This window comes from Sparus aurata, chromosome 17 (genome assembly GCF_900880675.1).
Source record: "Sparus aurata chromosome 17, fSpaAur1.1, whole genome shotgun sequence".
Lineage (NCBI taxonomy): Eukaryota > Metazoa > Chordata > Actinopteri > Spariformes > Sparidae > Sparus > Sparus aurata.
The window spans coordinates 24435639-24462134 of NC_044203.1; the positions used below are offsets into that span (position 1 = coordinate 24435639).

The 26496-nt window shown below is 41.5% G+C and overlaps 1 protein-coding gene across 6 annotated transcripts; it reads right to left on the minus strand.

Moving 5' to 3' along the window:
* Nucleotides 1-764: 764 nt before the first annotated feature.
* Nucleotides 765-22760, minus strand: chd4b (chromodomain helicase DNA binding protein 4b). Of its 6 annotated transcripts, none has more exons than XM_030393513.1 (40): nucleotides 22446-22759; nucleotides 21923-22133; nucleotides 21373-21497; nucleotides 20007-20261; nucleotides 19800-19915; nucleotides 19579-19678; nucleotides 19242-19452; nucleotides 18978-19099; nucleotides 18726-18849; nucleotides 18433-18605; nucleotides 17629-17874; nucleotides 17177-17380; nucleotides 16838-17049; nucleotides 16403-16534; nucleotides 16211-16310; nucleotides 15885-16076; nucleotides 15278-15478; nucleotides 14870-15007; nucleotides 14486-14607; nucleotides 14212-14385; nucleotides 13357-13498; nucleotides 12973-13222; nucleotides 12761-12885; nucleotides 12571-12663; nucleotides 12335-12476; nucleotides 11514-11683; nucleotides 11109-11286; nucleotides 9153-9239; nucleotides 8090-8181; nucleotides 7785-7918; nucleotides 6265-6409; nucleotides 6022-6178; nucleotides 5421-5506; nucleotides 5030-5288; nucleotides 4890-4946; nucleotides 4178-4348; nucleotides 3962-4070; nucleotides 3503-3635; nucleotides 3210-3405; nucleotides 765-2027 (listed from the first exon to the last, which is right to left on the minus strand). In XM_030393513.1, exons 2-40 carry the CDS (start codon nucleotides 21984-21986, stop codon nucleotides 1825-1827), a joined length of 5940 nt encoding a protein of 1979 aa, XP_030249373.1. In that variant the 5' UTR covers nucleotides 21987-22133; nucleotides 22446-22759; the 3' UTR covers nucleotides 765-1824. The 6 variants fall into 6 exon arrangements, with proteins under 6 accessions (XP_030249373.1, XP_030249372.1, XP_030249370.1 ...); XM_030393512.1 differs by having other exon boundaries at nucleotides 5421-5503; nucleotides 11097-11286; XM_030393510.1 differs by having other exon boundaries at nucleotides 11097-11286.
* Nucleotides 22761-26496: the final 3736 nt, after the last annotated feature.

Here is a 26496-nt window from a genome sequence, read left to right on the forward strand (position 1 = left end):
TTGGTAATAAACTAACACATTTTATTGCAATGTTAAAAAAAGAAATTAAAAAAAAAGACATCAGCATTCAGATTTAGTATAGTGGTGCTGCAGAGACGTCTTAGCCATGTGTGGTGCAGACCTCAATAAATTAACATTTAGATTTGCCATGTAAAATTATCTTTCCTACTAACTGTGAAGCATATTTATTAAAATAATGGCAATATGATATTTTTGTCCAGATTGTGCAGCAAATGTCTGAGTCGGGGTGGCACAAGCGCAAAAATTTGAGGATTAACCCTCTCAGGATCTGTCGAAAATTTCACAACAATCAGTCCAACTGTTGAAATATAAAAAAAAATATTTGTATCCTGCTGACTTCATCAGCTGATAAAGGCATATCACACATATACTGGTACTGGTGTTTATGTTGCCCTACTTGCACCGATATTGAAACTTTGGATTGTTTTACAAAAATAATGCAGAAATAGATCATTAGGTCATTAGTTCATTTCTAATTATTACATTCCTCGTGACATTTGCTGTCAGGGTGCACTGATGTTATTTCGGAAAATATTGATCATTATTTAATTTTATTCCGATATTTCCAGCTTTGACTACATATCTCTGTCACACAATATAAATTTCAGATTACATATATCAGCCCTTATATCAATATCAGAATTTATTTTTCCCTAATGTATCGGCACCTGCACAAAAAAGAAAATCGGGTATTGGTCGATTATGTAAGTATTTCTTTAAGAAACTGCCAAAGAACATGAAAAAACTGTTGACTTTTTATTGTAGTCCATAAAAACGAACAGCAATGATAAAAACAACAAGGTGGTAACCATAATAATAATATTGAATTTAATGTAAAACAACATAACAACGGACAGTACGAAATTAAATTAACTTAAAGATTGCCATCGTTCTCAGAACCATGCCAAGTACCTAGAAGCTGTGGAGCTACTATATGTCCGTATTTCAGGCAGACGCAGGTGAGTTTCCAGGGGGGCGAATCTGTGATGCTGTTAGGAATGTTGAGGTGCTTGTTTAGGTTTGAGCACAGAGAGCTGATCCTGGATCGGGACACCTGGCGAGAGAGGTGGAGGTTTGGGATAGAGGGTAAGGACGCAGGAGGAGGTAACAGACCTGACTGACTGATAGAAAAGTGACAGTAACAGTCTCTCAGTGTCAGTATTCTGCAGTAGAGGTGCACGTTATTATGCCCTATTTTATACATACGTACAGGAAACATTCATCCTCTCTACACACACATACATGTGAGGACACCAGAGTTGAATGACTTTTTAAAACAAAAATTCACAATTTTCTAAAGGTGAAAATGAGCACAATAAAATCCCTTGAATTCTTTAATAATCCAAAAAATTACTACAAAGCACCAGTATACTCCAAAACATGCTGCTTCTTCTCCTGTCTAACATCTTTAGCTTCATGTTACATATAGTTACAAACACACATTTGACCCTGCTGTAAAGACAGAGCAGGACAGGTCAGGGGGGCTTCCCGCAGTCCGACAGTGCTCAGGTTACAGGAGTTGAATCTGAATCCCGGTGGAGAAGAAAGACTTGTCTCTAGTCTGCCACAGAAAGTAGTGATTCTTCCATTCGCTCCGATCCTACATCTACAGTTCAGTCTTTTCACATCCAGCAGCACAGCTGACGCTCTTCTGAGTCCAGAGATGGGTTGTGGGTGCAGAACGAGGAGGACTAACCTGACTGTGCTGTACATGGTGGTTGAGGGGGAGGACGTCTGCTACATGGCGGTGAGGTGACAGCAACTGGCCTCAGTCAGTGAGAGTGAAACGTGTGAGCTGATTGGTCAGCGCTGCACCTGCATCTGCTGTGAGGTCTGTGATTGGTTCTGAGCAGTGACCTCGGGGCCCCGGCTGGCCAGTCGGCTGAGGATGTTCCTCTCTGACATTTGCAGCCGCACAGCGACAGGGGGTATCCTGGCGATGGTTGCCGGGAGACGCGTGACGTCCGCCTTCATGTCACTCAGAAGTTCCTCGAGCTGTTTGAGAACTGGAAATACAACACTTAAATCAGCTATGAGCACCACAATGATAATGTAAATGCAGGACTGTTTTAGTTTTGTTAACTTTTGAGTCTAGGGAACTTCAAGATTTAAAAATGACCACATTTTACTGTTAAACTGCAGTCAGACTGGATTCTATCTGACAGAATTTACACAAGTGGTGCAACAAAATGCAGGACGGACAGGAAATGTCATTGGCAGGGTTGTAAACATGAACTGTCTAAGCTAACGTAGCGAGCAGACTTACAGCCACACAGCAATCCACAAAGTTGCTAACAACCAGCATTTTTTCAGACATTTTACTGTCATTGTGCATCTACGACAACTTGATGACACTCTTCATCCCTTTTAATCAATTTTCATCTTCTTTAATAGATTTTGAGCAGTGTGACTGTAGATTTTCTGATGGATTTTAATCACCTAAACTTCTTTTAATCCTGAGTCACAAATGAAGGTGCTTTATGCAGATAATCTGCCCTTGTGCTTCCCCTCTGCATCTTCCCTTGTTATTACTTTGCCAAGGAGTTATCAATCTGCAGATACTTTTGTGTTTAACTATTAAACAATAAGGGGTTTAAGTGATTTATCAAGCAAATTTGCCAATATTGATGGTTCAAGCTTCTTAGGTGTGCTTTTCTCAGTTTTATAATGTTGTACAAAATATTTTGACATTTTATAGATTAAATGATTGAAATAACCAGTAATGAAATAATCATTAATTGCCTACTTTCTCACTGTGCGAGCAGTCATCTCTACAATACCCAAAGGTGACGACCGGGTGGGTGTAGTGTTTATTTTCTGAAGAGGTAATGAAAAGTGGTCTTTGTTCAAACATCAGAGCTGTTGTATTTTAAACACAGTGTTACACATGACATCTGTTGCTGGCTAAATTGGCAGCTATCATTAGGGCCACAAATTCAAATACTTGTGTTTACATAGTAGCTCCATTTTCCGTATTGCTGATACCATCATGACAGCACACACACAAACACAACAACTTCTTATTCAGAAGTGTTACAGGAATGGAAACTGTTGCATGCGACGCAACAGACTGTTCAATTCAAGATAAAGGAAAATTACTGTGGGATTACAATTTAGAATTATTAAAACTATTTTCCTTGTTGATCAATTTATACATTTCCAGGTTAATGAGAACCTTCATGTTTTACCTTTATGCAGAACTGCATTGGCAGGCTTGTTTCCAGACATGGACTCCTTGCTGAGGTGCTGGTGGGACTCTGCGAGACACTCTACCTCACTGAAGCGAGTGTTGAGGGCCATGGAGGGGTGGGCCGGGTCCTCCGTCATGTTAAGGTAAGCTGCCCTACGCAACTGCTCCTCAATCACCAACGCCTGTTCCAGTAACTATACAGGAAACAAACAAAAACAACATGATCAGTGAGATTTGACAGAAACACAAGACAGTGAATTAACGTGATAACAGTCAGTGCACTCAGTTCACCTTGAACCTGCGGGCCAGAAACTTGTTCTTGATCTCCAGGAAGTTTCCTCTGCTCATCTCCCCTTTGAAGGGCTCGTTGAGGATGGCAAACCTCACATCATTCTGCACATCCTGCCACCGAGCGTAGCCATGTCTGAGAGACGCAGGGTCAAGTGTAACAACAAAATGGTTTCATGAGGGTCCTGTAAGGCTTATAATACACCTATTTTTTTCTTAAGTTTTAACAGCAATAAATGCTGATTATTGCTTGTGGATACATTTACATTTAGGGACGAGGGCAAATCAATGTGTGCACTACAAATATTCCTAAACTTGTGGTCCTTTAAATAAATCAGACTAATTAATTATCCCCTCCATAAAATTAATTAGTCAACTAATAATTTCATTTCTAATGTGATGGGAAGATATCAATGACACATGAGAGTTTAACAGGATCTGTGTGCCCGTTTGAAAGGATACTGTATGATGCCAGCCAGCAGCCAGTAGTCATGGCGACGGTGCCAAATCTCAAAGGTCTTCTTGGTAACGGTGGCTGCCCTCTCTTCATTCTGCCATAAAGAGTGAAGCTCTGGAGAGGACGACAGAAAGGTCAAACGACAGAAACTAAATAGAAAAAAAGAGAAGAGAAAGAGAGAGGACAAAAAAGTGTGTGTGCAAGTGTGTGTGTGTGTCCACCTGTGAATCCTCCGTCAGCAATGTTGAACATGAACCTCTGCTTGGTGGCTTTTTTCTTCTCTTCACTGACGTTAACCACCGGCGCAGCTGTTGCTCCTTCTTTGGTGTTCTCTCCGTTCTGCAGTTTGTTAGATTCGTCTGTTTTCACACCGTCCTTTTCCTCTTTTTGCTCTGTGAGGAAACAACACAAACATGTCAGCAGTAAAGTTTAAGACTAATTTAGGGCACATGGGTGGAATTCAATTATTGACATCTGGTGAGTATGTTTCTACAGGATCTCTATGGACACCTAAATTATATGTTTTTTAAGACATTTCAAGGTCATTTTTAACCAAATTATAGGCTGATTTTTGAACAAATCATTCTTATTCAAGCACAGCAGGTAAAAAAGGTAAGTAAGTAAGGTCAAGTGATCTTGAGGGGCAGGTTTCACGTAGAAATATGTTTTTTAGAGTGCATTAGGTTTCTCTAACATTTTGCCAACAGGTAAGTTAAATTATAAGACATTATTATATCTATAGATTAGTAACATCAGACAAGTAGAATTTGATGCAGAACGGCTTGACTCATTCTTATAAAGAGTAATTAAAATTAAAAGATAAATCAAATAAGATGAAAAGTTAAGACCTCATGAATTCTAATTCAGTACTATTAACTTTTACATTTTCTTTCAATGCAAAGTGTGTGTGTAAGCGTGGTGACATGCATGCACCTCTCTTTTCTTCTGTTGGTGAGCTGGTGTCCATCTTCTCATCTTTTCGCTCCTCAGCTGAAAGAAAGAGAAGAACTGTCAGAAAGACGGAAAACAAAGGACGCAAGACACAGTAAAAACAATTTGAACACCTGGCTCACCTTTAACCTTGTCCTCTTCTGATTCCGTCTTAGTCTCCAAACCTTCGCCCTTCACCTCAACAGGACTGTCCCTGTCCGTCTCTGGAGTCTTTTCCTTCTCTTCTTTCTCCTTGCTTGCGTCTTCAGCCTCCTTCTCCTTGCCTTCATCTCCATTTCCTGTCTCCTTCTCTTTCTCCTCCTTTGCTGCAATGGAGTCTACCTCTCCTTCTTTCTTTTCAAGGACAGGGGATTTTTCTGACTCATCCGGGATTTCAATAATCTAAAAGGAGAGAAGGGGTAGCCACTTTCAGATTAGAAAAAACTGCAAATGCAAGTATAATGTCACTGCTCAAAACTGATTACACTGTACTGACAACAAAAACAGGTGACCTGGATATAAAAGCAGAATTACCTCTGGATCATCTCCCTTCTTGGCTCCTTTGCCATCCTCACCCTCCTTCTTCATTTCTTCCTTGTCGTCTGATTTAGACAAATCTTCTAACAAAACAGAACACACTGCAAAGTGAGTATTTATATCTCATCTCTGTTGGAGCTGTCACTCAATAAATAATTACAGCTTTGAGGCTTAATGGTTGAATAGGCCAAAAATGTATGTTTATTTTTTGATCAGGGAGTGAGTCGACAGTCAAGATATACTTTTATTTGGGACTGAGCTGAGACAAAATGATAACTGAATATGGTTCAGAGCAACACAAAAAACGTAAAGGTTAGAGGTAAAGCATGTGGTGCTGAGGTTAAGGCAAAGAGGAAAAGGAAATGCATGTCATTTGTTAAAGGATCCCCACAAGGGGAGTGTTACAACATACAGTATATATTTTTTGTGTCTGTGATGGTTGTCATGGCAACAGAAGTTTATCTTTCTAACTACAGTATGTGAACCATGAGGCTGAAATGAAATTATCTTACTGTAGTGATCGTCTCCACGTTGAAAAAACTCAAAGGAAATTTAACATGTTGTATTAATAATCAAGACTGTTTGTGTGTGTGTTTACCTGGGATAGGAGTGTTGGGCTGAGTGTCAGCAGGTGTCCCAGTAGAAGGAGTCTTTGGGTCTTCACCTGCAGCCAGAGCAGCAGCTCTTTTGTTCTCCTCCAGCTCAGCCATCCAGGGCATCGACCATTGACCGTTCACGTGTTCAAACTCCTGCACCTTTTCATCAACATGTCAACCCATCAGTCGACAGCTCAGTGTTTAAATACTTTTATTATCTCAACATATTTCAGGGTAAACCATACCTTTTTCCTTATGAGCGACATCACACCAATACGGGTGAGCACGTGTTGCCGGGACAGACCCTCACGTGGGACACCATCCGCAAAAGTTTCAGCTCCATCAGCCCCCGGCTCACAGAGGTGACGCATGAAGAGCGACACATAGGCCCTGGGAATATGAAGAAGAAGGTGGAGGGATGTAACCATGAATATATTTGTAAAATGTCAAAATCTGTGTGCTGGACCCAGGTTTGACAGAAAAGTACAAAGAAAATAAACTGCAATCAAACAAAATGATTCATGATTCATGAGTGCTGAGAGAGCAGAGTGAGCTGTAACACTACATAGAGCTCAGGCTGTCACTAATAATTATTTTAATTATTGACTTAAATGTTGCCCAAGTAAAATTGCAGTAACAAGCAAATTGAAGTTTAAAACCAGGAACATGGCATTTGAAGATTAGGTAGAAAGTAGGGATGTCCGATAATATCGGCCCTCCGATAATATCGGCCGATATTGACTTAAAAATGTAATATCGGGAATTATCGGTATCGGGTTTTTGGTAACCGATGTTTGTTCTGTAGGCTTCAGCATTTCCGAGCCTGCATGAACGCAGCATGGGACGTTGACAGGCGTGCAGTTGATGACGTATAACAACAACAACAGATGCTACACTCGTGGGTTGCTAACCGTGGCTGCCCGGTGCATGAGACGTCTGTGGTTTGGAACTATTTCCAAGTGTCACCTACAAGTAGATTTGATCACCCACCTCAAGAAGAATCATGCAGAGTTACACGCTACATTTGTGCAGCAAAGTGATGAAAAGACGTAACGAAACACCGAAAAAAACCTCACAGTTGTCGCTTAAAGAGTCAACTGGAGTGTATTGCACTGGATAACCAGCCTTTTTCTATCATTCAAGACACCGGATTCTCCAAACTTGTGGAGTTCCTGGAGCCACATTATGCCCAGTCGCAAGTATATCTCAGACCAGTGCTTACCCGAATTGTACATTATTGTTTACAGCCATGTCGAGAAGCTAACCTCTGGTGCCGTATGCATTAGCTTCACTACAGATAAGCATCTTCAAGCGTTAACCAGGTTAGCATGTTGAGTTTGACTGCACAATGGCTAGATGAGGACTCTGTGTTGAAAAAGGCTGTACTTCACTCTTGCACAGTGTTTACATTTGGAAAGCCATGTTGCATTTATGTATGCATCACAATATAATTAGGCATAATGTGTTAATTCCACAATAGGAGATATGTTATGTTGTTACCTAACAGTTTTGTTGTAAAAAGACTGCATGTATCGGGTGATATCGGTATCGGAAATTAAGAGTTGGACAATATCGGAATATCGGATATCGTCAGAAAAGCCGATATCGAGCATCCCTAGTAGAAAGGTTACGATTCTGACCGGCTTTAATTTTAGTACTGGACAGTTTTCAGTACTTTGTGCTCTAGACTCAGTTTGTGTAACAATACCAAAAGTATTGTAGTTTAATATCCAAGTGAGCAGAAAAAAGTCAGTTTGAGACTCACTTGAACTCTTTCTCAGACTTCCCTCGGAGGTCCCTGACCAGCCACTGGTTGGTGAAAGCATCCTGGGGGGGCATCCCATAACGCATCACTGCATTCAAGAAAGCCTTCCTCTGTCGTGCATTGAAGCCCAAAACCTGACAGGTAAAATATTTTTTTTTTTTTTTTTTAAATGCTCAAGATGTTTGCAAATGCTTAAAGGAAATAACAGAAGGTCAGGTGACATAAAGATTATTCAAGGTCACTTTGAGGCCTTCATCCTCATTTTGCTTTTTGTGTTAAGCCTTTTTTTATCTGTAGGAACTCACTTCGATATTCCCGCCCACTCTGGCCAGCAGTGGAGGCAGAGGTTTGTCCCGATCGTTCCTCAGCCCTTTACGGTTTGGTCTGCGGGCATTAGCTGAAAACAAAATGACACTGTTAAGTCTGTCGCACATACATATTCAAGGCAGCAACGTTTCACTGAAACCATGAAAATTCTAAATTAAAATCAAACTCGATTTTGTATCGTCATGTGTGTTCTTAATGTCCTACAGTGCTCAGTGAGGATGTTCCACTTACGGCTCGTCACGGCACACTCTGATCCTGCTGAAGCTCTCCCTCCTCACAATCTCTTGGCACTTCTACATTAAATGCTTCTTCTTGAAGCATAAAGCTTTCAGAACATTAACAACTGAAAGCATTAACTTGTTATACTTCATTTAATGAAAGTGAAGTAACAGAGCCATAATTTAATACAATCAAAACAAAACATGTAAATTGTTTTATATCAACTTATAGAAACTGTATAAATATAAAAAGGGAACATTTTGTTTGAAAATAAATCTGAATAGAAAACTATAAGAGCATTTTATAACAACTTAATGAACAGTTGTTGATGTGAACACAAACGATCTCTTTAAAGTGCAAGTGGACACTTCAGCTGGCCGAGAAACCATTCATTTGAATTTTCTTTGCCTGTTTCCTTCTTCTCTTCTCCTGTTTTTTTGCTTTTTTCCTTCTTTTTTCTTCCCTTCTCTTTTTCTTTCTCTCTTCTTTTGCCTTTGTACGCCCAACACAGACCACGCAGATACAAGTGTTTTTCCCTGAGTTGTTGTTGAGGTTGTCAATGAGGATATCATAGCTGTCGTCTGAATCTGAATACACATCTGCAGGGGTGGTTTGAAAGACGTTAGTGGATGAAAGTACTAGGACAGGAGAGGTTCCTTATTAACGGGAAAGTCTCTTAAGATCTTAAACTCTGGTACATCTTTATGACCAACTTCAATGTAATGTCAGTATGTTAACATAGTAACTTGGAATTTGGTTGCAATCACACTCCGGCACACTCACGCTTCTCTGAACAGAAGTGATGAAACTGCTGAGCTTTACCTTCACTCCGTTCATCAAAGTCCTCATCGCCCTCCTCCGAAGCCACCGAGTAGTCAGACTGGTTATCAGACTGATCCTCCTGCCAGTCTGAAGTAAACAAAGACAGAAACAATGAGGTGGGAGAAAATGAAAATATTGATCCATGGCAACATCCAAACTGCTCATAGAGATGCAGCCCCATCAAATTACTGTCATTCAGGCGTTTTGCCGGCAGGGGGTGCCACTGCTGCAGAACAGCTTTAGTAAATATTTCCAAATCCACAAGGGAATCGTTTTATCATTTAACTTTAGACTAGAAAGGCAGAACTTATCCTAAATGTGTATAATTACAATTACACATGTGGTTTGTCTGCTTTGGATTAAGCCCAAGTGATTTTTTGTTTGCACTACACGATACATAAAATAAACCACAACATGAAAACAAATTCAAGTCACAACATTCAACACACATAACATTCAGTGCTGATGATTTACTCTATGTGCATAAAAATTCTTTAAATTACATTTTTTTGGTAAATATCTTTTTAAAAGTCTGCTGCTGCTGCTGCCTTTGTAATCTTGTATTCACTTTGCTCAAATAAGACTGTATAAAGCAAACCGAAGGGAGATGAGGAGGGAAAGACAATGTCTAATACTGTTTTATTTCATTTAGATTTTTACCAGTAAAATCTTACATTTTTAGGCTTCATTGCTCTATTTTATGAGAAAATATAAACATGTAGCTGTATTGCTTCTTTTGTGCAATACTGTTGAATCATTATACATTTTAATTTAATAGATTAATAGAAATATATTTATCCATACAGATGTGGTGACGATTACAAATGCAATCGCTGATTATTTTTAGGCAAACAAAACTGTCCCCTACAGTCAAATTGTATGTCATTATGCCTTTTGTTGTCATTTAACAAACATCGAGTTTAATATGGTGCAACCAATACATGTCCGATGTTCCTGCAGCATATCAACCTCTGATAATCCTGAGGACATCCACCGGTTGTCCCAAGACGAATAAACACAAAACATGATGATGCAGCAATTTGTTATCATCCAATGCAGACTTGAAATAAGCTGCCAGCTGATATTAGACAAGCCCTGAAAACTCTGACAATTATTCAAGTCAAGGCTACATTTCTTACGCAGTAATAGCTAAAACCTTGTCATCTCTGCTTTTAGTCTTCATTTAATTTTTTTTTATCTTTAATCTTTTTATTTTATTTTACTTTTTTATTGTATTGCTTGCATCAACCTTTGCACTTTAAAAACTATATGTATATAAAATATTTCACCTTTTTGGTCTTTCTATTACCCTGTCAAGCCCTGTTAAGTGAGTTGACCTGATGTATGTAATGTGATACAAGGTGGCCTTGCCTATTTGCAAGTGAATCAGTAAAACTGTATCTACTTTTGGTCTGATGCTGATCCTTGTTTTTGATTCCAACAATCAAACAGGCAAGTCCAACAGTTGTGCTATACTAACAGTCTCTTTGGGGTCATTTTCTGTAATTGGTTTGGATTATATTAATACAATTTTAAATTAATTAAACTCACTAGTTCAGTGATTCTTACTCATGATATTTAGTGTGCACCTATCTCATAAAGCAAGATTACAAAGTCAGCTGGATAACCGCACCAAGGAGAAATCGAGGCAGTTCTTCTTTTATTAGCTCTGAAGAGATTCTGAAGAGATACTATTTAACAAAATTTACCCAGACAACTTTTTAATGTTCCTTTCTGCGACTGCCTCGATTCACGCTGTTAAAAATACATGGTCTGAGAAAGAAAGTAAATCTAAATTGCCCTCTCATAAGGCACAAAACAAAACTTCATGCCATGCACTAAGTGGCTCTCCTAAGATTTTACACCAACAAACACCACACAAACACAACAGCACTGCACAGCAGGCACACACAAGAAGAGGTTGCTTTATATATTGTTCTGTACCCTGTCTAATACCTCGTTCCTCCTGAGAGCCGTCATTGTAGTTGACCGGCTTTCGAGTTCGTTTGCCTTTGCCCAGATTTCGGGCGAGATCCTCTTGCTGCTGCTCATAGTGGTGACGGAGAAGTTTCTCCCAGTAATCAGGATCAACACTTTCCTCCTGCTTGATCACCTCCCTCTCCACCTCCTCCTCCTCAAAAAAAGGCCAAGAGCGATTAATATGATGTACATATTGAGAGTGCACACAAAAGCTAGATATAGGTCAAAGTTTGGTCTGTGTCTGACGCTGCACTAAAGGCTAACATGAATCATTTCAAACATTTTCAAACATGTTGTTCCTGGTTATAAAAAAGCTGAAAAAATACAATCAACAAGTACAACAACATATTCTCACACAGATATTTTCTAGGGAAGCCATACCTCGTCGTCTTCATCTTTGACCACATACTGGGCCACTTTAAACGAGCTGAGGTACTCGTTCATGCTCTGGAGTTCAGTGTCATCTGTGGCATCCTGGTTCCTGTCAAGCAAACGGTCAATGGCATGGTCATCGTAGTGGATCACACTGCTGTCATCCTCCTTGTTGTCCCCTAAAAGAACAATAAGTGAAATATAAATAAAGGAAGAAGAAATCAGACATCAGATGTTCCAGTGATGAAATGATCTTTCCCCCTCAGTCACTCCCCGTGTTCAGCCACAATCTCTCAAATCAAACTATAATATCAAACTAGTGTTAGAGTGCTGCTTCTCTCCCAAACATAAGCATAACAATGTGCAGTAAAGTACATTCACATTATTAAAAACCTATCCAATTTAGGTTTTCAGACAACAATAACAGATTTACACTAATGGCTTCTCTTTTCTTTTTTCAGAAAAATAAGCAAACAATGAAACGTAATTCCTGACTTTCACCAATAGGCTGGCGCAAGCTATGGATTAAGACTGATGTGACACTAGATCATAATGTTTTAAAACAAGCAATAAAGGATATTCATATTATAAACCAACGACTATTTTCATTATCAAGCTGTCAAACATTTTTTGATCAATTCAATTAGTGGGTTGATCCATAATATCCCAGAAAATGAAAAAAAAATTCTCCACAGCCCAAAGGTGACATCCTCAAATTTATTTTTGTCTGAGTTTGAAGATATTCAGGTTACTGTCATAGACAACAAAATGCAGATAAACATTAAAAACAAATGATTAAGAAAAGGTTCATGTGGTTAAAGTTGACTCACCTTCTCCAAGTTCATCCTTGAACAGCTCTTCAGTTCCAAACTTGAGGATGTCATCAAGCTCCTGTTTGGACATGGAGCCAGTCTTGGAGCCGAGACCAGGACGCACCACCAGATGGGTCAGCATCATCTTCTTCTTCGCCACCTGGTAAAGGGAAGACAAACGACTGGTGAGCAGTTGATCACAGAATCCTGTCATGGTCTGTGTGTTATCTCTTGCAGTGTTCCGTCTCACAGACCTGTGTGATCCTCTCCTCCACAGAGGCTTTGGTAACGAAGCGATAAATCATCACTTTCCTGTTCTGGCCGATTCTGTGAGCTCTGCTGAACGCCTAGAAAGAACAACCAAGAAACAAACATCAAAATATCATACTATAATGAAAAAAAAAAAACATACTGCCGTGGATGTGAGATGTAGAGCTTATATACTTGGATGTCATTGTGGGGGTTCCAGTCAGAGTCGTAGATGATGACGGTGTCAGCGGAGGCGAGATTGATGCCCAAACCGCCAGCTCTGGTAGAGAGGAGGAAAGCAAACTGAGGAGCACCGGGAGCTGAAAAGGAGACAAAAAGTCAGAACACTGACAGGACACCATAACAGCTGATTTAGGCTCCACAAACAGTCTACGTCTATGTCTCACCATTAAAGCGATCAATGGCTTCCTGTCTCAAATTGCCAGTGACTCCTCCATCAATTCTCTCATATTTGTATCCTTCATTCTCCAGGAAGTCCTCCAGAAGGTCAAGCATTTTGGTCATCTGCGAGAAGACCAGAACCCTGTGGCCCCCTTCCTTCAGCTTCCTCATCATCTTCTGCAGCAGTGTCAGTTTTCCCGAAGACTTGGTCAGAGCATTGCCCTCATACATGCCATTTGGAAGTTTCGGCGCTTCCTACAATCAAGAGAAACATTCTGAATATGACTGCATTAAAACTTTTTCAATATGCACACTTAGTTCAGTGTGATAACAGAACACAAGAAACTATTTGTTTCTATATAATTGTGTGAAAAAGACTTAAATCTTACTGTGGCAGCTGCAGGAAAGAGGTAGGGATGATTGCAGCATTTTTTCAGGTCCATCACCACGTTTAGCAGAGAGACTTGGTTTCCTCCTCCACGAGTGTTCAGGGCCTCAAAGTTACGAGTCAGGATGAACTTGTAGTATTTCCTGGGTTAGAACAAAGATACAATGTCAAAAAATAATGAGAAAAGAAAACTTTAAATCCTACACGATCCAGACATTTTAAAAATTAATAATGCCAACCCATATGGTGTTTTTCTGTTAGATCTGTCAGCCTGGCTCTACTTGGTTTCACTCGTCTCATCAGCCTGGGATTTGTATTTTCATTAGAACAGGGCTCCCTACTTGAAGGTGTGTCTTTAACTGATGACGTGCTTGGGTTGTGTAGTGGTCAGGGGATCGGCTGTAAACACTCTTCCTCCCTGCAGCACTACCGAAAAACGTGCAATAAATCTCCACTAATTCAGTGGCAAACAAGTTTAATTTCCTACAAATTCTTTACAATAAAACTCCTCCATTGTCTCATTATTTAAAAGCTTTTATGATGAATCGGCAATATCAGGAAATGGTAGGATTTTTAACAGCAGTAACTTAACACGACCCCTGTGGACATCTCTGCGGACAGCCTGGAGGCCCTACTACAGGGTAGGTCAATCCCAGGTGTGGCTCGGTTCAACTGGCGCAGTAAGTACAAAGCTGGTAATGGAAATGCAAATCATTGTGGCTTGGTTTGCCTCGGTGCAGCCAAAAGTGCCAGTGGGAAAACACCAATAATTTTCAATATGTAGCCTTCTTTAACTTTCATGGGTGCATACATTAACAACTATAGCTATATTTCTACACACAGTCTCTTGGCTTACTTCTGCATGGGGCTCAGCTCCACTCTAACAATGAGCTCAGTCTTTGAAGGCATGTGTTTGAAAACATCAGCCTTCAGCCTCCTGAGCATGTGTGGTCCCAGCATGTCATGGAGCTTCTTGATCTGGTCCTCTTTGGCAATGTCTGCAAACTCCTCCAGAAATCCTTCCAGGTTGCTGCAGAGAGAAAAAATGGAAAAGGAAAAATACATAAACATAGGGGAAGCGTGGGTGTTTTCATTGCATCCGCAATATAGTCGCATATGGGGCTACTAACTTGAATCTTTCTGGGGTCAGGAAGTTCAGCAAATGGAAGAGCTCCTCCAGGTTGTTCTGAAGAGGAGTGCCAGTGAGCAGCAGCTTGTGTTGCAGCGGGTAGTTGTTCAACACTCGGAAGAACTAATAACAGGCAGGGAGAAAGGAGAGGCACCTTACAAAAACATGACAGCACAGAACAGTTAGCATTATAGCCAGAGATTGAATGTAACTAAATACATTTACTCAGGTACTGTACTTGCATACAATTTTGAGGTGGTTTGACTTTCCATCACCTGCCTTTTACCCTATTTTTACACTACATTTATTTGATGACTTTAGTTACTTTGCAGATTAGATGCTGCATCCAAACAAACATGTCTACTAAAGTACTACATGTTCTCACCTTGGACTGGTTGTTTTTGAGCCTGTGAGCCTCGTCAACAACCAGACAGGCCCACTCGATGGAGCCCAGCACAGCCTGGTCAATGGTAATCAACTCATAGGATGTCAGCAGGACGTGGAACTTGACTGTTGAGTCTTTCTGTAAAGCACAGAGAAAGAGGACATTAGTAAAGCAAAAACTATTACTAGGGCTGCAAGGAATTGTTTCCACTGTTAACAGAGCACCACAAACTAAAATTGTTTGTTGAAATTTTATGTAATTCATCAGAAATGTAGCTATCAATTCTATACTGAAAAAAATAAAGCGTTAGTTTACAGATCACCGACTATGCTTTTCAACAATTTTTCCTCTAAAAGAGCTTGAATAATTTAATCAACACTCTTGCTCTTTTCTCTACTTCTTCCTTACCTTCATCTTGGATGCTTTTTTCCCACCTCTGATGGCATTTCCCTCAAAGGAGAACTCGTTCTCCCTGATGACAGCCCTGCTGTCTTTGTCCCCTACGTAGGTCACCACGTACATGTCAGGGGCCCACATCTCAAACTCTCTCTCCCAGTTAATGATGGTGGACAGGGGGGCACTAACCAGGAATGGACCCTTGGAGTGACCCTGTAAGAGTGAAATAAAAAGTCATGTGAGGCGGTTATTTATATAGCTGCATTTATCCAAAGAGCTTTACAGGTGCTGGCCCAGACTACCTCCTGAGCAACAGCCGCAGTTTATTCAGCAAAAAATTCAAAATATGTAAACAATTGTAATTGTCTTGCCCTGCCTTTAGGATAGAGTTCATTACTTGGAGCTCATCCCCTTTATTGGACAGAGTTACTGTGTGTCACACATCTGAAAACCCACCCACTAACATGGATTGACAGGGGAGGACAGATTGGACAAAATTGCATCAGGAACTTCCAGAAAATACATGTCATATTTAATATGTTTGCATAAGTAGGCTTAAAGTAATCTTTAAACGTATAAATTACGGAGAAAATGCTTATTTGAAGATAATAATTCTTACCTCCTTGTACAATGAGTAGAGGAAGACAGCCGTCTGCACAGTCTTGCCTAAACCCATCTCATCAGCCAGGATTGTGTCTGTGGCCTGAGCCCAAGAAAACCTCAGCCAGTTCAACCCCTCCAGCTGGTAAGGATGCAGAGTGCCTCCTGTGCTGTCCAGGTAGTCAGGCTGCCGATCAAACTTCATGGTGGGCTGGAAGGAAGACAGAAGAATATCAATTTGACATCCACCCTGATTCAAGCTTCTTTTATTCTGCCAAGTGAAAGTGCTTGACTGTGATGCTTCCTGTTATCATAAATAAACCATTAACGTTTCAAAATACTTACATCTACAACTGGATTTGCAGGTGGTCGCTCTGCCTTCTTCACTTTCACTGCCTTCTTTATTTTCTTACCAGGTCTGCCCTCATCACCCACCATCAACTCCCTGAAATACAATGACAGTATGTGAGATAAAAGATAGTTTCAGCCCATACCACAAAAGAATAATTATCTGGACTTTTGTAAATCTCTCCTTACCTGTGATTCCAATACGTCTGTTTGTAGGTGTCAAACTCTGGAATGTCCATCTCTTCGTTCTCCCAGGTTGACTGGTCATAAGCCAGATCTCTCCATTTGATTAAATAATGCACGTTGTTCTTTTTATCAACACTGACATAAAAAGAAAAAAAATAGACAGGAAAGATGGAGTTAGAATAAAGCAAGATTACTTAGCTCCCCAGATGTGAACATGTATAGATAATAATAAGAAAAAGTTTGTCTTCATTCTAACACATTTTTCTTAGACATTGTAAGGCTAAGGCAGAAACTACAGAATTCACATCTAAACAGAATAAACACCTTGAAGGCTAAAATTTCAGTCTGGTAACACATCTTCAGAGCAAACAAAATCTACTAGTAGGCTACTTTTTAAAGATGAAATGTGTATTTCTAATGAGATTATACTTCTCCTACCTGTGGTTGAGGATGCGATGGATCATCAGCCACTCCATCTTAACTCCATAACGGTAAAACTCCTCCTCCATGTGGATAAAGAGAGGATCCTTATTCTTCCTCTTGGTGCTTTTGTTTTCATCACCCTCACCGCCAAAATCCACAGGCGGCGGTTCGTCCATGTCAGTCTTTCTCTGGTAGTTGCGGAACATCACCTGGCAGTTCAGTTCCAGCTGAGGAAGAGCAGCAGGGAGATAAAGAAAGGACCATTAGGTTTGTGTAAGTCTATGTGAGGGAAGTGCACAGAAAAATCCATATTCTCAACTACATGTGGATATAGTTTTGGAGAGTGTTTGGTACCTGTAGCTCCAGCACCCAGGAGCAGTGCCAGTAGGACATATTGCACCATTTGACAAAGAACTCCCTCTCCCTGCGGCCCGCCAGCGGAGGGGGATCAGGAGCATCAGCAGAGAGGTCAGCAGGCCGTGGGACAGGCGTTGGTGCTGGTGGCTCCCCCCATCGCCATGTTAAAACCTTCTGGACTTTGCCCTTCATCGGTGGACACTGTCAGGAAGAAGGAGAGGAACTAATTGAGGAGATGATGCTTTTTAATTAGCAAAAATATTTGTCTGATAAAAAAAATAATGTAGTTGTAATTGTAGGACATGATAAACGAGCAGATCAAAACTAAAAGGCTGCAATGGTTTCTCTTAAATACTGTGGGCGTGCACAAGATGGAATCTGCATCCCCACACACACCCACATGAGCACATGCATGCGCAGACTTGTGTGCAACGGTGCACATCACTCACCTTGCAGCGGGGGCAGATCCATTCTCCATTGGGGATTTCAGGGAGAGGAGGGTTGAGGCAGTGGATGTGGTAGGAGGAGGGGCAAGTGTCACAGCATAGCAGCTCCCCTCCATCCTTGCACACCCGGCAGAACTCAATGTGGTGGTCATCTTCTTCCTCCACCCCTTCATCCCTCCTGTCTTCCTCATCTTCCCCTTCGGCCTCAGAGAGCTCATCCCTGGCCTCCCACTGAATCCCCTCCTTCTCCTGGTGGCAGAATTACAGACGGAGGGAGGTGGTGTGAGTGTGTGAGGGGGAGGAAGGTGGGGGGGTAGACAGGCAGGGAAGGTATGCGGAACAGAGTGAAAGGAAAAAAAGGGAGGGGTGTGGGGTTATTTTCAAGAGCACCAGGAGGGGGGGTGCGGGGGTGCATTGCGTGCGTGTGCATGTAGCCGTGTGGAGCAATAGTGGAGGGAGTGGGAGGGAATGGGAGGGGAGGGACAAGAGGAGGAAATGGGGGATGGGGGGGGGGGAAGAGACGTGTGGTGTGGAATAGGAGAGGATAGACGAGAACATGAGCAATAGGGTGGGGGGGGCAGCAGAGGACAAAGAGATCACAAAAAAAAATTACAATCTCCTTAAACAAAGTCTATTTTCCAACTAACACCCCTCTTGTCAATACAACTTTCCACCAATACACTTCAGCACTATTTTACAGACAGGTGTAATCTTTGCCCTGCGGTTTCATACTCCATGAATCACGCCAAATCTTCTCTAACATAGAATTTAATGGTCTGCACAGAGAGTAGAGCTCACGGTACTCACACAGTGTGGGCAGCTCCACTTGCCCTCAGGTGCTTTCTCCATGTCAGGGTCCAGACAGACCATGTGATAAGCTCTGGGACAGGTGTCACACAAAATAATCTCTCCTCCCTGCTGGCACACCTCACAGTAGTCCTGGTGGTCTGTCTCATAGCCATCGCCGTCCTCCGTCTCCACTGAAAGAAGGCGTGGACAATGACGATCATATTCAACAAAACAAAATAAAACCTCTTGCACTGCACTAATGCATAGATAACCTAACAGACTTTATATTTTGGTAATGTTTCCATATGAACCTTTCTTCTTTTTCTTTGCACTCTTGGGTTTCTTTTTAGGACGGCTGCTGCGGTTGGAGCCATCTGACACAGAGAAAGTTCCGTCATCGAAGTCACTGTCGACATCGGGTTCGTCTTCATCACTCTGCAAGACGTTGAGAATGAGCGAAACACTGGGTTATATTATGGTTAATATTATCAATATTCTGACTGAAAACATTTTTAATTCTCAGAGGTAGAGGAAAGCAAAAAAAAAAAATGAAAGTATATTACAGAGGAGCGCTTCCTTTTGCTGTTGAGGCCACCCAGTTTGATCTTGAGTGGAGCCACCTTCTTAGGTTTGGGTTTCGGCAGAGGTTTGGGCGCAGACTTGGACTTCTTTCGAGCGTTGGGACCTGAGAAGAACAGCGATTAAAATTTAATCTATACAACAATTAAACTCGTTTAAAACATTCTGAAAGAGCAGATTTTCATGACACAAATGCATAGTTATCACACAAAGCAAAATATTCGTGTTTTGCATTTATCCTACTTTACCTTTTCCCTCTTTGGTCTTGGCCTTGCGTAGCGGTGGTGCTGGGGCTGGTGGGGGTGCAGCAGGTGTAGGAGCAGCGGCTGGAGCAGGAACGGTAGCAGGTGAAGCGGAAGCGCCGGTCTCTGCCCCGCCGTCTGTCCCTGCCACCACCATGTTCTCTACAGCAGCAGCCACATTGGCAGCTGCCAGGGCTGCATTGGCAGTGGCACAGCCCTACAAGGGGACACGGCACAGAGTGAAAAACTCTGTTTTCTACTGTCAAACACACAAGGGGACAACAATTCTGAATGACTCACTCACTATAGGTCAGACTTCCAACCTTGTTTGTATTTGCAATACCTTCAGAGGGTTGTTGGTGCTGAATTCTCTCCACTTCGCCATCATTAGCGTCATCATCTTGGACACTGCAATTTTGGGGTTCTTAGCTGCAATTAGAGGCCTAAGGACAGAATATTTACAAGAAATATAGTTATTTTTATTTTCACACAGAAATAGTTCCTTAAAAACAAGGTTGAGGAAAGCAATAATATCCACTGTTAACATAAAATGGGTGTACTCACCTGACAAACTGGCTGAAGGCCTTGTAGTTAGTGAGGGAGCTGTAGTCTTCCTGAGTAAAGACATGGTCAATGTCTTTCATGCCCCAGGCCTCAAGCAGCTGGGCAGAGCTTTTAGGCTGAGCGGGGCGAGAGGGAGAAATTAGACTGTCATGAAAAAAGAAGGAAATAATCAACTAACTATCCTATCCTATCTGAATGAATCTTTACCTGGCAATCATCATCATCATCCTCGTCATCTTCTGGTTCTGGATCTTTGCGTTTGCTCTTCGAGCTGGATGAGCCTCCTTTCTCTGCTGCCACACCTCCTTTCTTCTTATCTTTGACAGAGCTGGAGCGTTTCTTCTTTTTCCTCCCGGGGGCATAATCACTTCCTTCACTCTCTGACCGCACACCTCCCTCGTCTGCATCTCTCTCTGCTGCTTCGACTCCAATCAGGTGCTCTGGGGAGCTGACTGGCAACTCCTGCAAGACATAGTTCAATTTTGCAAATTACAAGAAGACACTGGTGCTTATATACTTTTATACATTATATAAATTAAATTTTGTTCCCTTATATTTTATTCATTGTCATAATCATGCCACGGGAGATGGGGAAGTCATTGATGGAGCTGCACTGGTGCGAGGTCTGAACTGATGAAAATTCATTTTGATTAATATTCTTTTGATAGACAAACTGACTTATCGTTGCAACACTATATCAGAATCAGAATCAAAATCAGCTTTATTGGCCAAGTATGTGAACACATACAAGGAATTTGACTTTGTCTTTTTCTTCGCTCACAATGTACATAGACGTAGACATAAACATAACAAATATTCAACTAGAAAGAACAAGGACAACAAAGAACAGTAGATTAAATAATGGTATACATTTTTATGTTGTTCAATTGAGAGATATAAGGTGCAATTTAGTCTGTAAATGTAAAGGTATCACATGATATCATTGTTATCTGAATATGTTTGCCTTGAGGACGATTGGATGGTTAGATAAGTCCAGCAATTTCAATGTGTCATCTTGCATTCTCCACTTCTTACAGTATTGTATAATATAATCAACAATGAATCTAACTGTTAGTTGCAGACCAAATTTCAGGAAATGTTGCTGCTCTTGTAATCAAAATTTGGGGATAAAAAAATATTCACAAAACACAAAATACAAATTAAGATATGTTACAGGATAAACAATCAAGTGAAAAACTAACTAACTAATTTAGATGGGTGTAATCCCAGCCTCTTATATTGGCAATTTAATCATACATCCACAGAAATGATGATTTATAAATGTATTTACCATCCACTGTGAGGATCAACTCACTATTTGGCTGTATAAAATCCATCACTGAGGGGAGTTTTCGGAAAGTCCTGTAGATCTGTGGCTCCTAAACTGATCTAATTGACTCACAGGAGTCCCTTCTAATTGCTTAAGTGTGTCCTAATAGGCAGGCACTGAACTCCCCCCTGCTGTGACCCCACGTGGTGAGTTGACAGTTGCAGAGAGAATTGTTTACCTGGTCAAATCTCAGAGTATCCTTTACTTCAGACATGAAAAGTTTGTCTAAAACAGCAAACTAACCTCTCTGATGGGTCTCTGCCTCTTGCTGCTCCTGCTCTCTCGGCTGCTCTTCTTGGCTTTCTTCTTCTTCTTCGACTTGGGTACCTCGTCTACATCAGACACAGCATCCTCCGGCTCGTCCTCACCTGCGGGTGACACGCTTTTAATTAGCGAGAGAGGAGAGTGTAGCACACGCGTACATGAGGCAGTGCTGCAGGCCAGTGGAAGACAGGAGCAGCCCGCGCACTGGCACGACTTAGCAAAATGCCCGTGCACACACACACGCGCGCGCCGTGAATGCCCCAACAGCACAGGTTGAAACTTGTGTGTTTGAAACTTTGACAGTTCACGCCCGCACTCGAGAGGACACGTGTGAGGTTTGGGGAATGAGAGGGGCTGGAGAAATGAAAGCAAAACTATCAACACTCGCTTGACAAGTTAGCTAACTGACGGCGAGTGACGGACGGCCCGAGCAGACTACTCATGGCTAGCTTTAAGCTAACGTTAGCCTCGGCGAGCTCAAGTGACAGAGAGAGATGGACCTTCTTCAGGGGGAGAGAAGCGAGCTTACCGTGAAGAAGTGAGTGCTCCTCCACGGCTCCGAAGTCTTCCCTCTCATCCTCGCTGCCCGACATTTTCCCAGCGTTTTTATTTTATTCCTTGCTGGTCGAATTAATCCCCTCCTAAACCTTGCTCCTCGGTCGGCGAGGGAGGAGGGAAAATGACGTGGGACTGTTGGAGAATGGACCGGGGGTGTCCAGGAAGGGAGGGGGTGGAGGGTGCTGGAAAAAATAAATAAATATATAAATAAATGGCATTGGTTGGTAGCTAATCCTTGCTTTATTCCTCATTATTTACAGTGCGTGTAATTGACCACCTGCGTGCTCAAACAAGTTGGATAACTAGATTATCCACGCTTTGACATTGTGTGTTGTTGATTCGCAGGTATTTTTCTACACAGGAGTGAATTAAGTTAAGTATGGCATCCATCATTGTTTCAAGTGTGAGCGGCAAATTCTCGCTGTCGAGTTAAAACAATGCATCAAAGAAAAGTTTAAGCATTGAAAACCAACCTTCACACATTAGAAACTTACTGTACTGTGTGTAATAGTCCCGGGTCGAGGTGTGCTCCCTCCCTCTCTCTCGCTCTCTGTCGGTGCAAGAATTAATACAAGTCAGGCTATTTGCACGGCAGTTGTTGTCATTTAGTGTTCATTCATTAAGCTCCGGCTGAACCAGTGATCAGCGAAATTAAAAAAATGAGCCGTCAATGGCCCAAAACACGTTGCTCCGTCCCCCTCTTCTCTCTCCCCCAACCTTACAAGCAGAGCTTAGCTAACATCCTCACAAACACACAAAGGGGGCAGACATCCCATAATAATCCCCCCTCCCACACTCACACAGGACTCTGCATAGTTACCTCGCAACGGACAGACCATAATACTCTGCCTGCCCCCACCCCCCTCCACCAGGCGCGCGAGCGCACGCACATACGCACGTACACTACCACCACCACACGTGCATGCACCAGGCTCTTTGCACGCACACTCCTTCCCCTTTCCACTGGCAGTCCCAGCCCCCTTAGCAACCCCGTTGTCATGGTGACACCCCCTCCCTGCGGCTCCCCAACAGACCATAATACTCCAGCAGTAGCAGCATACATCCCATAATATACAACTCCTAAAAAGCCAGGAAAGAAAAAATACCAGTCACATGGTCTCCAAGGGAGCTCAAGTCCACTGATGACAGCCCATAATACTCACTGATCATCCACCTGAGAGTGAGCATGACTCTGACAAGAAGTCAAAGACTTTTGTTCCTGCGGTCCACACAGGTGTGCTACATGTGCTGTGTGCAGGTCAAACAGGCCTGCAGAGCAGCAGAGCTGGATGTGTGTCAAATACTTTGATGATGCCTTCCACCCTGCTCAGCATCCCCGGAGTACACTGAGGCCTGCTGTCACAGTGGTGTTGTTACAGCTACACTGCTACACATCTGTATCATCCACCACCAACACTGTGATCTCACAATGTTGGGTCGGTCCTTCAATTGCAACAAAGGCCAATAGGTGGGCCAAGACCCAAGAATTGGGCAGGCACTCATCCTATTTGGTCTGATGTAGGGCTGCAGGTCAAAGGTGAGTAAACTCCATGCAAAATGTTGCCTTCAGGTCCAGATTTTAATACAGTAAATAAATACAGTCAAAACAGTTATTAAGCCTGTAACAGTTAGTTTGTATAGTGGTTAGAGAACTGCCGCAATGTGACATCCAAGGATCTGAGCACATCAGCTACAGATGGCAGTTATGCTGTAGGCAACAAAACAAAAGTGTCAGATAAATTAACTAAAACATCCAGTGCATGTTTGCTACAGCTGCACATTTCTCCGTTTAGTCCTAGTGCCACAGCTCATTGGATTTATGCTGCCCGCTTTCTGAAATGTTTTGAAAATAAAAGTGGCCACTGAGTCTTTGCTCTGCAGGGTCTGTGTTGTTTATAACACCATTTCAAAATAAAAGCACTTGAATGTGCAACAAGTCGAAATAAAAGCTAAAAGAGAGCACTTTAACGCCACATGTGAGTCTTTGTTGATATGCTGTAAGAGACTAATTTCCCCCTCTCTCAGTTGCACTTATTTATTTTTATGTAATCAAATCAGATTGAGCTATAGGCAACAGCGATGCTAACAACCCTGCTCAGCATCCCTGAAGTAGCCTGAAGGGTTCTGTCACAATGGTGTCATTACAGCTAGACAGCAGCAAATACAGTATGTCCCACTGACTGAGAAGAAAGGCCAAGAGGTGAACAAAAACACAAGAATGGTCCCAACCCATTAGTTTGTAGGGCTGTTGTGGAATGCAAAAGGTTGCTGCTGCACATGAGAGACATATCAAAACAATAAGTATGAAAAAGGAAACAAAACTAGTGTGCCGAAATGTTGCATTCAGGGGACTGGTAGCACAGAAGCTATGTTGGCAAAAAATATACAAAGTGTTTATAAAAACATCCATGGGTCTCATGTTGGCTTTTTGTAAATATCTTTTTGTTTTTTGTAAATATCTTACTTTTCACTGTTTATTTTCTATTTAACTTTACATATATTTGTCTTATTCTTTTTCCTGTACTTGTGCATCTAGAGCTGTTGTAACAAGTGACTTTTCAAGTTGTGGGATAAATAAAGCCCATCTATTCTAATCTAATCTAATCTAAAGTGTTGTTAAATTGATTCATAAAGCATACACACATACAAGGCAGATACATAAAATAGTTTAGAAAACAAGATCTTGGAGGAGCAACATAACATCATGTCTGTCTGCAGAGTGTTGCCATGATCATCTTCAAGAGTCTTCCCCAATGTCCAAATTATATCTTACAGCTTCTGGAGGCAGTGCTTCCATACAGGGTTATCTGTTTAACAACATAGCAAGGGGGGTGATGCAGAATCTCTCCCCTCGAGTCAGAGGACTAAGAGGTAAAATAGGTCAGAGACACTAAGTCTGCTAACATAGATAGATTGAAGGCCTCCTTACGAGGTTTGCGCAAACAGTTAGCTTAGCCTTGGCTTGGTTCATCAGACATCTATTCTGTAGACATATCTACAGTAGATTTGAATATCTGGGTTGCAGAGACTATGAGGAGGTTGCCCGTAGAGCAGTCGTCACTATCATTATCCAGACTTTAACGTCTGTACAAGACACGTATGACCTGTTTGTTTGGAGACATAATGTCCTGGAAGAATCATATTTCTTCCCCAATAAATACAACTTGACCAGGATTATGAGGGTTTTTCTGAGATACTATATTGTGACATAGAAGTCATGTGAATTACAGGACACTGTAATGTTTCCTGTCACTCTCTAAGCTGTTCTGTCAAATAAAAAGCCCCACAAATAATCTTATTTAAAAAAAAGGCCTTTGCAGCATTTCTACACTTAGTTATTGTTGCTTGCAGCACATCGAAGCTCAATGCTGCTTGATTTCTGAAACATTTACCAAAAAAAAAAAAAAAAAAAAAAATGTCTACCTAACAACTAGGCTTCTCAGGGTTTGTTCTGTTTTTTTAATAATATTTCAAAATGGCAACACTTGAAAAGTGAACAGTTACAGTTTGGAAGGTTTGGAGCTTAGTAGGAGAACTTGAAGGCCACATGATCACGCTGCAGCTCACTGAAACAGTGTGAGAGGAATTCGGTCCTTTCTGCTGCTTTTAATTGCTCTTTGTAATCACACAGAATCTGATTTGGACGTGTGCAGCGATGTGACAGTGTTAGCAACAACTTCCTCCCTGTTTGTCTTTCTCTCTCTCACACACACACAAAAACACATACACACAAACAACACACACTCAGGCATTTGAGGCCTTTGTCTACACACGCACACACACACACACACACACACATACACACACACACACACATTTTGGCTGGTTTCAGACCAAACCTTAAAAACTAGGAATGAATTAGTCTTCTTGTAACGTATAAATGTTTTCACTTTGCTTCCCCTCTCATCTCATCTCATCCCCACTCACACTGTCATCATCTTGTACCAGCTCTGTTTTGAAGCTTTATGATGATGTGTTTCATGGCTATGTTGATTAGATGTATTGTGCGTCATTTTAACAATTACCCAAAATTCAGCCTGACATGTTTGATATGTGAAGGCATTTCATGATCTTTATTTGGATTCTAAATACAGTTTTGTTTGTTTGAACTGTGTTTGGCTGCTGATCAAGAGTTTTGTAATGACTTGCTGACCCACTGGCAGGCTGCTGCTTGTTAAGACAAGTTACCATTGTGACTGACAACCATGGATTACTATACTGCAGTAATACACTGCATTTTGTTGAGGCTCCCTAAGTAATATATAGCTTTTAAAGATCAGTGTGTGCTTAATTTTTAGGTGCTAAAATAACATGGATGTGATCTATAAGTAGCGAACACCTTCTGACTTGTAGGTCTGTGCTTTGCTTCCTAAAGGCCAGACAGACATGTACTGACCGCAAAAAACAATATTTCATGCATTAAGTCAGGTCTTTGCTCATAATATCTAAGATGTCTCTTGTGTCAGAGATGGTATTTTCTGCATGTTGGGCTGAGAGAATAGGGCAGGAATAGTCAAAACGTGAGCCCAGAGGCCTTCGACTGCT

Excerpts from the sequence above, each read along its gene's own strand:
- chd4b (XM_030393510.1), bottom strand. The coding sequence starts at position 21,986 with ATGTCGGGCAGCGAGGATGAGAGGGAAGACTTCGGAGCCGTGGAGGAG. Across the intron at positions 12,664-12,760 it reads ACCCCCACAATGACATCCAA|GCGTTCAGCAGAGCTCACAG; the intron begins GTATATAAGCTC and ends TGTTCTTTCTAG. Across the intron at positions 4,947-5,029 it reads AGAAGAGGACAAGGTTAAAG|CTGAGGAGCGAAAAGATGAG; the intron begins GTGAGCCAGGTG and ends TCTTTCTTTCAG.